We start from the raw sequence: 10994 nt of genomic DNA, 5'->3' as shown, positions 1-10994 counted from the left end.
GTCTGTCTGAGGAGTGAGGGAGGGGACGGGGGTGATACCTGACGGGCGGCGGAGCAGGCGGTGGCTCGGAGAGACGGCGGGGGCGGGGGCGGGGCGGCGGGGGCAGATGGGATTGGGATTGGGAATCCAGGGCAGGGGAGGGGGGAGGAGTACCGGACTAGGGTTACACGCGCAGCTGGGACTGGGAGTCTTCACTCTACAGACCGGCTATTCCCGATGTACCTCATGTCCTCATCCACGTCGCCACGCGGTGTGTGAGGGTATGGGCTTTGGATTAGGATTTGCCCGTGAGGTTGTTTGGCAATGGTGGTAATCCCAATCCCTGATGCACCAAAGCCTGTAAGCCTGTAGCCACAGCGAACTCTTTTGAACGCTCAATCTAATTCGATCTTAACCATGGCACAATGTTGAAGGAGAGCTGCTGGAGTTGAAGAAAATTCAAGGGAAAATCCTTTTACAAGCGTCTCCATATGCGATACAGGAGAGATACTCGAGAGGCACCGTTGGATTTGCCCTAATCCTTCTCATCAAAAAAAAGAGTTGTCAAGAATCTTGACCGTTGATAACAGTACCGAGTTTATGCATACAAGAAAGCAAGCTTGAGAAAGCACCGACATTTTTACATATTTTCTTCTTATGTGGCTAGACAAAATCAAACGAGCAGCGAGCACACAAGAACATCAAAACAGACGGTGTCCAATATATATCAGAAGAAATGATTATCCTTTACAATGTCAAACAACATAGCATTTCCGTTGGATAGAATCAATCGATCCACCAGTAAATACTACTACTAAGCATCCATGCTGTCAATCAGAGCGCTGTTAGAAACAAGGCGCTACACAAGAACACTCTGTACACAACTGTAAAGTACAAGGAAGATCAGCAACTGGCACCGCGTCAACCGTGAAGTTTCGACAGTGAAGCAAAACTCCAATTCACAAGCTCCAGCTCAGTTCCGCGTTCCAGATATCGGCACACACTGGCAGCCACGGCAATCAGAACTTGAAGTATCAGGTGGTTTTGAAAGATGTGGTTCACCTGGTGTTATCAGGCGCAGGATCTTGCACCATGTAGTGCCATCAGTGACGGAATGTTCTGACAGCTTGGTCTATTCTTCGTCGGCAGAGTGGACAGTTTGTTACGTGAGAAGAGCAGTTCATACAGCAACACATGTGGCCACACCTGCATAATGGTCGGTTATGACTCACTCATGAACATTTTGGTGGCAACAATATAATACGGGCATAGGTAACAGGGAAAGATGCTTATCAACAAGCATAGGTGGAGATGATTCAGGAGAAAAACATCTTCGTAATGAACAGAGCTAAAAAAAAATGCTAAATGAAGCCTGGAATGTCAAAGGCAAAACAACCCATGGTTTATTAAATTCCAGATAAAATTAAATGCATAACTTAATATCATGTTTACTAACATGCTTAATCATTTAGAGTGGTAGGCAAGTTAAATGCAAGGTATTAAACACAAAAAAAACATTCCACCAAAAAAATAGACCCACATGCAATCCCTGTGGCTTTTTAAATAGGGGGAGACAACCATGAGGCACCCTGTGTGGAGCACAGAAGCTCAAACGAGCAGGCTGCACTCACACCCAGGTGCCTCTAGCCAACTGGTCAAGGTCCAGTTCTTGACCAAAATGAAACAGTAAACAGTACAGATGTTTACTACATATATGCTCAGGATTATCCACAATGAAAATGTCAAACAAGAAACAGCTTCATTATTAACATGTAAAATCATATGATGAAATGTGAGTATAAAATAAGGTACTTACGGCACAAAAACTGCATTATACTCCTGTTCAAGGCATATGACACATATTTCTAATACCAATTGATCCTTCTTAGGCTCTCCGTCTGATGTGCCATTGCCTCCTTCATATAATAATAGTAAAAGATATCATAAGACAGGAACTAGTATTTACAAGAGAGACTAATCAATCTATAAGAAAATCACCTTCAGCGTCCCTAGCCTGCCTTTGTGCTGCAGCAGCACGAGCCCTTTATGTACAAAATGAATACATAAGTTTACATAACACCAATGTTCTGAAATTCCAAATTAAGAAAATGTTTGGTGCTTCCAAAGTATCTTGGTATTCAGTCCCATGCATGATTGCTAATTTGTGGTACTGACTGAAAATAAAAATAGTTCCATGAGTAAAACATTTCACATACAGCGTCTTCAGTCATTTTTTTCAACTGCATGTGATCTTTAGAGAAATATATTAGCTGCAGGTGAACAATGCAGTTTTTGCAAGACATCAAAATACTACTCGGTGATCAAGATAAAAAGGGGCATAATTCTAATGATGTCAAGCACAGATGAATGAACCCCCTGAACAATTGAACAGAAAAAGAACGAGATTGCTTTCCAAGGAACCTCCCCTGTTAATCATTCTAAATAAAAGAAACTGATGTTTGTCCATACTTCTTGTGAAATTCACGCTGGCGCTTTCTTTGTAGAAAATGATCAAGTGCACGCTTAGCAAGAAGAAATACACCAAAAGCTGCAAAGCCCATGGAAGCAAGTTGGTATAACCTGTTGTACAAAGACATGCAATTAGCAGCAAGATCCCTAAACAAAGACACAGAATGTTGTACATAATCTCCCTACTTGGCCCATTTCCCGAGATTCAAGATAAGTTGATCGATGCTTTTTGGAGATGCATAAAATGGTCCTTTGTGTGGCCGCTGAATCCGAATAGTTCCAACATCATCTTTAATGGCCTGGTCATACAGCATAAGAATGCAGAACAAAAGTAAGGGACTAAACATTTAGTTATGTCAACAAAAATTCACAGTACCTTGAAACTCAATGAAATCTACGGTTATTACCTCACCAACAACAGTCAATGAAGTTCCAGTTGGAAGAACCCTTTCAGTTCGCTTTACTCCGAGCATCTACAATGATTAATGCTAAATTATGAATAGCAATCCTATAAGCATTGGTCTTGCTCAAAACGTGATTAGACAAACCTTCAGTCCTTGTAAATAATCCAGAGTTCCACGTACAAGAGTCCGCCCTGACTCCTCAAAAACCTCACTGGCAACAGTTAAAATTAACCCTGCCGCAGAACGAGCGCCAACAATATAGACACGCCCAGTGCCATCATCCTGGCGATGAATTATATGTTAGAGAAGAACTGAACTTGCAAGGTATCACAAAATCACAAGATATTATCAAACTAGAAAAACAAATAGTGAATTTAGAACTACAATTTATCTTTTCTTTTATGAGCAGTCACTTCGTTTACGTTTATATAACAACTTCGTGTGGTTTAAGCTTATGCATATTCTTCTGTTAAACAAGTATAGGCATATCATCAATACATTAACAATGCCTAAGCTAAGGATTTAACGGCTAAAGTGGGTACTGAGTGCATGTTTTTTTTCGAAATAATACTGTTAGCTGCTCTCGCCATGAGCCATCCAAGCACATAGGACCGCATATAGGTGCTAATTGATACCAAATATTTTACAGTTTCGTTTTATCCGTGAAGAATAGATGATTTAACATCAGCAGCCAAGCTTAGTTTTGTGCTATATATACTAGACTTAGCAACCATGCCCACAGTTTTGGCCATTAATTCTAACACATTTTCTCACCTATAGCACTATCTTAGCAGGTAGGGATGCATATGCTCTTCTTTGCTATAAATCTGGTCTACAAACAGAGAAGGTAGTCTAGACTCCAGAGTACAGACAGAGGGAGGTTATAACCCAAGCTTTGCAGAAATAAACTTCTAGATAATTCCAAGTTTGGACACATAATAGGAATAATCAAACTAAGGCTAAATTAAACTGCATGTATTGACAGAGCAACAACAAAAAAACTAGAACACATTACCAGGTACCATGGAACCTCTTTGCTAACAGAAAGCATCACAGCAGAATCTTGAATCCAGGATCCAGCATCATTGTGCTTCAGGAAGTGTTGCTCTGCCTACAAAGAACAAAAAGTTAGCATAGTGCCACAATTACCAACAACAAACCCATCTACTAATAACAGAAACAACAAATCAGTAGCTACCGTTTCCTCGACTATTACACCTCTCATACCACTTTGTTGGCATATAAGTGGTGTATCTGAACTAACTCGCCCAGAAACCGCCACTACAAGTGGCAGGACTTTACTTGCAGTGTCCAAGATAGCAGCTGTTCAAGAGAGAGAAGAAATGTTAAAACATATCCCCTTTTTGCGTATTTAACCAAGTATACCAAATGATAATCTCCGTAGAAAGTATATATCACATGTAAAGCATGCTGATAAGAAAGGTCTAGCTCTTGACCATATCTGAAGTAAATGCTGGACTTTAACCATATTAAAGCCATAGTTAAAAAAGGCAAGCCTAGATGTGCGCTTTTGAATGCCTAGGTGCTGGGCAAAAGCAGTACGCTTAGCGCTTAATCACACTAGGCATGCCTATGCGCTTGTGCGTCAGCAGAACACCTAGCTCGTATTCATGCTAAGCATGCACTTAGGCGATATAGGCACTAGACAGAGGCAAAACTAGGAATTGCGCCAATCGCTTTTTTGAACTTTGTTTAAAGCCAACAAGATAAATCCAGCACTCTTGGATTTTGCAGAAGAACAAATTATGCTGCCGTGGAGACAGTGGTGACAAACATGGGCGGAGCCAGCAGGTATTCATGTTGGTCTCACGAGTCATGACCAGCCAGCTCATTTGCCAAAAACATCCAGAGTAGTTCGGCGGCCCAATGAAAATTAGCAAAAGCCTACATAAAGCAAAACTCGGTCTAAAAACGCAGGCCTGCACCGGCTAGACCCAGGACCTGCTACATGTGTCTATGTCCTGCTTCTTCCGAGCAGCACAGAGGTGATCAAGCCATCAATGGAAAAAACTATTGGGACCTTCCCATGTTTCTCTTGCTCAAACAGCCTCACATTCTCACCTGATGCCTGCTCTGAACCTGAAAACGGAGCCACGGCGGCCAGCGGACATGGCAACGGGCAAAGGGAGGCAGTCACAGCAGGCAAGCAGGAAGCAAGCTGAGCAGGTGACACGGCGGCTGGGCGAGCAATGCGGGGGCGAAGCGCAGTGCACATTCACGGTTTCCAGCGGCTGGTCAGTCGGCCGCACAGCAGCTGGGCAGCAACACTGCAGCAATGGGCAGGGCCATGGTGCCAGCCGCTGAGGGCGACAGGACGGTGGCAGGTAGTAAGCACTAGCAACCAATGCCTACGTTAGTATATCTCAGTGAGTTCATGCAAGGGTAAGGATAAAAAATTTAATTACTAGCTCCCTTGCTAGCTGATACTTGCTAATTTGGGTTGTCTTCACTGTTGTGCACCCCCAACAAATTTAGGCAATCAATTTAATTTTGAAAATTGTCAATTTCAATTTATCTACTGAACTTATGATAACATGAGGCTTTCTTAAGCATATATAGTGCCTCTGGACAAATATTGCCATTGATATTAAAAGAAGAAGTTGTTAAGTGTAAACGCCCAATGAAAATTTCCTGGCTCCACCACTGGCGACAGTGGTCAATTTGAACTGCAAAAACGTCTTACATTTCAGGACAGAGGTAGTACTTATCTACCTACAAACCCAAAGAAACCACCAATTATCCAAACCAGGTACTCCCTCCGATGCAAAAAAAAATAAGTGCCGTGGCTTTAGTTCAGGTTTGAACTAAAGCTGAACTAAAGCCACGGCACTTTTTTGGATCGGAGGAAGTGCCATTTTACCAACAGATGCACAAAATATCACCACGAGCTGCAAACCAAATCACCGACATGGGAGGCTAGGATAAGATTAGCTCAGAGCAGTAGCACCCGCCGAAAACTAGAGCTCAAGTAATTGCTACTCCTGAAGCCAATCAAACAACCTACAACAGAGTGACAGACCAAACCCTAGCTCACCCACCCAAATCCTTCAGGCTGCCGGTCCTCGCCACCGATCGCAGCACCTCCGCGTCCCTGAGTCAGCAGCAAAGCCACCACCAATCAGCACCCCAGAAATCGCCAAGAAGGAAACGACTTCTCTCTATACAAAAAAAAATTCCTCACCTCCCGCTGCTCCTCCCGAGGAGATACAGCGCCGCGGCGCTGAGGCAGCACCCGACCCCTCCCCACGGGACCAACATCTCGCGCGGAGAAATCGTCCGGCGAGCGGCAGATCCGGCGCGCGGGAACGGACGGCGGGCCGGCGGGCGGGATTCCGGCGAAGCTGCAGCTACGGATTTTTATTTTAGGGCAAGGATTACGGCGAGGTGGGCAAGGCACTGGATACCATACCGGAAGCGGAAGCAGACGGCAATGGTCATGGTCATGGTCTGTGGGTCCCACCTGTCATTCACTGCTTTGCTGAGACGTGGGGGCAGACGGTCGGATAAGCGCGCCAGCGTGGAGCCCACGGCGACCGACGCGCCGGATGGCGTCCGTGGTCAGATCTGAGCCGTCTAATTTTTGATCGTGGAAACTGCCCAAGCTCTTTGGCTTACATGTGGGGCCAGGCAAGGAAACCAGGTTCATTTCGCTGCTCGTGGGTCCGTGCTAGGGTTTAACGTTTAAGACGAGGAGGAGGAGGTTTCCCCGGCGGCGGCGGCGGCGGCGAAATCCAAACCCAGCCATGGAGGAGAAGCCGAGCCTCTCGTCGGCGCTGTTCGCCGGCACCCGCTTCGACCGCAAGCGCTTCGCGGGGGACATCGCACGGTTCCGGACGGGCGCGCAGCCTGCTGCCCCCGCTCCCACGACCCCCGACGCGGCGCCGCCGGGCCCGGAGAAGAAGCGGAAGCGCAAGAGCAAGGCCAACGCGAAGAAGAACAGCAAGAAGAAGAAGAAGCGCGCCGACGGGGCCGCCTCCGCGTCCGGTGAGGCTTCGATTCCTGCCTGTTTGGTGCTTGGAGTGGCTGCGCTCGTGGTTTGAGTCCGGTTGGGTTTGTTTCTGCAGATGCTGTGGAGGGGTTCAGCGTGTTCAAAGGGGCGGAGGCGAAGGAGGCTGCGGAGGAGTCTGTGGAGGTTGAGGTTAGGGAGGACGAGGACTCGGCCGTCGTGAGGCGGCGGAAGGAGGCAGAGAGGGAAATCGAGGTAACGGTGTTTTGCAATGCACCAATGTTCGTAATCATGGTTCAGTAGTATATGTTTTTATTTTGGTAAGAAAATTCTGTTGAGCTGAATTAGTAATCATTATAGGTTATTTTGCAACACAAAGCTCTGTATATGTAAATATCTGGTGAGCAAAGTGGTTTTGTTATGATTCCAGCACGGTCTTGATTGAATTGAAAATAGTGGTAGAGTTTGACTTATGATTGGTTTGTTTGCAAACTGTAACCACTGAACTGTTGTATTTTAATATTTTGTGTTTGTTTCTAGAGAGCTGCCATTCTTCGGAAGAGGTATGACATCCACATTTCGGGACATAATGTTCCAGCACCACTGGAGAGCTTTGAAGAACTGGTTTCAAGGTAAGCATTTTTGTCACTGTGGATTATTGACATGCTGCACTGCAGCAACATCAAAATCAGGTCTTTAAGTAATCATTTGAAGCTGTTAAGCTGAGCCTCTTTTACTTGTGCACTAGGTATGACTGTGATTCATATTTGGTTGGGAACTTGTCAAAACTTGGGTTTCAAGAACCTACACCTATCCAGAGGCAGGCCATTTCTATTCTTCTTTCAGTGAGTGATTGTTTGCTCTCTTTTGGACTTAGTCCCCTTGGCATGGAAAAATATACGTAGTTGTTTACACTAATTATTTTGTATTGCTTGCTTCAGGGCAGGGAGTGCTTTGCTTGTGCACCTACAGGCTCTGGCAAGACACTGGCATTCCTGCTCCCGATGCTTATGAAAATCAAGGTATTAATCTTCATGGTATTGTGTAATGTTGTTTAGATTTGTTGGACATGCTTTATGATGAGTATATTGTTCTAATAGCCAGGGTCTAAAGGATGTGTGAAGGCTGTTATTCTTTGCCCGACAAGGGAATTGGCAGCACAGACTACGAGAGAGTGCAAGAAGTTGGCAAAAGGGAGGAAGTTTGGTGTCAAACTAATGACCAAAGATCTGTCACAAGATGGCAATTTCAAGGATATGCACTGCGACATCCTTGTATCCACCCCACTTCGTTTGGACCATGCTATACGAAAGAGAGACCTTGACTTAAGTAGGTCTGTGATCATGTTATGATTTTTTCTGTTTAGCTATTTAGCATATTACAATTATTTTGATATAAATATAATGTTTTAATTGCACTCCAGATGTATTGTGATCCTTTTTTTTGTTTGATCATAATTGTTACTTGGGGTTCCAATTAATAACATTTTCATCGACACTAAATGATTGTATGGGTACACAGATAGTACTTACATTACAAATGGTAAATTTTAGCGAAATGAAAAGAAATTAAGTTGATCAGAAAAACTGTGGCTGTTAAGTGTTTTCATTTGTCAAGAAATACTGAATAACCTGCATTACGTTCATTTCTAGTGAATTTGTTTCAGAATCAAAACATAACAAGACCAAATCAGCTACCTTTATTGATTTATTCTCTGTTCCATACCATCTTGGTCATTTGTGTTGTCATGTGATTTACCGAGGAGCCATGAATTTGCATTTTGCTTAAGCATTTTCTTTCAGATCTGCGCAAAGTTCAGCAATAACACATAACTGCCTCATGCAGGGTGGAGTACCTTGTGTTGGATGAATCTGATAAACTTTTTGAGCTTGGATTCGTCGAAGTAATTGATTCAATTGTCAAAGCATGCTCAAACCCTTCAATAATTCGTTCTTTGTTTAGTGCCACATTGCCTGAAACAATAGAGGCTCTTGCACGTACAATAATGCATGATGCTGTTCGGATCATTGTGGGACGAAAGTGAGTATCCTATTCTTGTGAACTAGCAGATCTATTTTGCATGAGATATTTTCATGATGTAATTTTCAACTTGCAGGAATTCAGCTTCCTCAATGATCAAGCAAAGGTTGATTTTTGCTGGAACGGAGAGGGGGAAGTTGATAGCTCTTCGCCAAAGCTTTGCAGAAGTATGTGTGATCTTTCACTCGCAGTTTCTTTCTCCTGGTTTCCATGCATTGTGTTGTTTTAGAACTGGTATGTACTGGCCATGCCAAACCAGCAGACTGCAGCCTAATGCATACCCACATATAAGTAGCAAAACTAAGCCCTATTGTGTTGCTCGTAGCTGTAAACTCACTATGTGCAAAGTACTTAAAATGTCGAACACTTGAACTGCACATTGTCCTTATTAAAAAGGAGTCTGTGTGTGTGTTTTGAAACTTACTGTTGTTGTATTGTCTTCAATTGCAGTCTCTGAATCCTCCGGTATTGGTCTTTGTTCAAAGCAAAGAGAGGGCAAAAGAGCTCTACAGGGAGCTGGTATATGACGACATTAGAGTTGATGTAATTCATGGAGACCTTACTGAAGAGCAGGTATTACTTTTGCATAATTTACCGATACTTATTTTGATTACTGTTCCTGTAGCTTCCTGTTATCACTGGTTTAATACTGTTGACATCAGGCTCGCTGACTGAATTCTGTATTTCCTTGCTTTTAGCGTCAAGATGCTGTTGACAACTTGAGAGCTGGAAAAAGCTGGGTGCTAATAGCAACAGAGGTTCTTGCGCGGGGAATGGATTTCAAAGGTGTCAACTGTGTAATCAACTATGATTTCCCTGAGTCCGCGTCTGCCTACATTCACAGAATAGGTAAGAAAGATATTGTGCTCTCTTCTGCCTGGACACCGTCGTTGCAATAAGTTTCTAAATCCCTTCCATTGTTATATTCTAGGACGGTCTGGAAGAGCAGGCAGATCAGGGGAGGCGATCACGTTCTTCACGGAGGAGGACAAGCCTTTCCTGCGGAACATCGCCAACGTGCTGGTATCTTCGGGCTGCGAGGTCCCTTCGTGGATGGTGGCGTTGCCCAAGCTCAAGAGCAGGAAGCACAGGGTGGACAGGGACCGCATCTCCTTTTTAACCGACGAAGATTGAGAGTGATCTTGTGTAACCGTAACAATTTTGTAGAGATGACACGTTTGGCCTCGGTTTTCCCCGTTTGAATGCCTGGTGCGTGCATCATTCAGCTTTCCTGACTAAAACCTGATATGGGCGTATGCATCCGAGCATATCTTTTGTGATTTGCTACAGTTTTAGTGCACTGGCTGTACGACTGTCATTTCACTCCTAATCACAACTCGTCGGCTGATTTTTCAACATCAGAGGACACCATTGATGCAATAATCCTACATCTATGGGCAGACAAATTTGACCTGTGGATGAAAAGAATTCACAAAATGAACTCCTTGAAAAATTTCGAACAATTAGACGTCATATCATATTATGCAGCGCCTGGTTGACAGGCGCTACACGCCTGGCTACGTCACATTTCAGGCTGCCTAAAAATTACTAAATTGGTGTGCAATGGCTGAGTGTTTAGGCGCTGCACTAATTTTTTGACGAAAAACAGCTGGAGCTGATTTCATTAATTAAGCGAAGAGCCAAAGATGGCTGCACTAATGTCTAGTGCAGTGTGCGACCCGACGCGCTCGTTCTTGTCGTGGTTTGATGGATTCGTTTCCCAACCGACCGTCTCTGGTCTGGTCACGTGTGCGGCGCTGCAAATGCATGTTTTTCTCTTGTACTACAAAATCAAGCACTTCGCTGTGATCCTTTGATTCATGAAGTGATGATAGGATAGGTGAAAAGGCTGGAGCAAAGGAGCAGCCCGTCAGCCACCAGTACAATCAAACGACGATAAGAACGTTGCGGTCACTAGTGTGTCTAGGCGCTACACTGACTTAGCAATGTTTAAGCAGTTCGCGATGCGACGCTGACCAAGCATGTAGCGTGTGGTAGTCATATGCTGCACAGTGTAGTGTGGCGCCTAACTGTCGGACGTTATACTAAAGTGTCAGTTAGATGATTTTTTCGTCAACAACAGTTTACTTTGTGAATTCTTTTCGTCCACAGGTCAAATATATCGTTTTTGCCCC

The 10994-nt window shown here is 44.2% G+C and overlaps 3 protein-coding genes across 4 annotated transcripts in view; 1 reads left to right on the top strand and 2 right to left on the bottom strand.

Moving 5' to 3' along the window:
• Nucleotides 1–192, bottom strand: part of LOC123187711 (uncharacterized) — a 3174-nt gene extending 2982 nt beyond the window's left edge. Inside the window, exon 1 of one of the 2 annotated variants that reach the window (XM_044599633.1) lies at nucleotides 39–192. The gene's annotated coding sequence lies outside the window, so the exon portion shown is untranslated. The remainder of the gene's footprint in view (nucleotides 1–38) is intronic. The other variant, XM_044599634.1, reaches the window with a different exon arrangement.
• Nucleotides 193–680: 488 nt separating this feature from the next.
• Nucleotides 681–6212, bottom strand: LOC123187712 (E3 ubiquitin-protein ligase SP1; the record flags this gene model as incomplete). The annotated part of the gene is given in 11 exon segments (XM_044599637.1): nucleotides 681–1185; nucleotides 1796–1895; nucleotides 1978–2021; nucleotides 2449–2559; nucleotides 2635–2747; nucleotides 2856–2921; nucleotides 2997–3134; nucleotides 3868–3963; nucleotides 4051–4175; nucleotides 5912–5964; nucleotides 6055–6212. Coding segments are annotated over 11 exon segments (1026 nt in total). The 3' UTR covers nucleotides 681–1082.
• A 305-nt stretch (nucleotides 6213–6517) lies between these two features.
• LOC123187710 (DEAD-box ATP-dependent RNA helicase 57) lies at nucleotides 6518–10215 on the top strand. The gene is made up of 11 exons (XM_044599632.1): nucleotides 6518–6857; nucleotides 6938–7074; nucleotides 7360–7451; nucleotides 7568–7664; nucleotides 7761–7841; nucleotides 7920–8152; nucleotides 8665–8859; nucleotides 8936–9026; nucleotides 9310–9432; nucleotides 9558–9708; nucleotides 9791–10215. Exons 1-11 carry the CDS (start codon nucleotides 6617–6619, stop codon nucleotides 9991–9993), a joined length of 1644 nt encoding a protein of 547 aa, XP_044455567.1. The 5' UTR covers nucleotides 6518–6616; the 3' UTR covers nucleotides 9994–10215.
• The last annotated feature ends 779 nt before the right edge of the window (nucleotides 10216–10994 follow it).

The sequence above is a fragment of the Triticum aestivum genome, chromosome 2A, assembly GCF_018294505.1.
Source record: "Triticum aestivum cultivar Chinese Spring chromosome 2A, IWGSC CS RefSeq v2.1, whole genome shotgun sequence".
NCBI lineage: Eukaryota > Viridiplantae > Streptophyta > Magnoliopsida > Poales > Poaceae > Triticum > Triticum aestivum.
Note: the sequence above shows the minus strand (reverse complement) of the source record. Positions and strands in the feature narration are given on the sequence as shown.

Bases quoted from the DNA above. Each gene is read 5' to 3' on its own strand.
- LOC123187710 (XM_044599632.1), top strand. From the start codon at position 6,617: ATGGAGGAGAAGCCGAGCCTCTCGTCGGCGCTGTTCGCCGGCACCCGC. The intron at 7,842-7,919 runs GTATTAATCTTC...TTGTTCTAATAG, and splicing joins CGATGCTTATGAAAATCAAG to CCAGGGTCTAAAGGATGTGT. The intron at 9,709-9,790 runs GTAAGAAAGATA...GTTATATTCTAG, and splicing joins TGCCTACATTCACAGAATAG to GACGGTCTGGAAGAGCAGGC.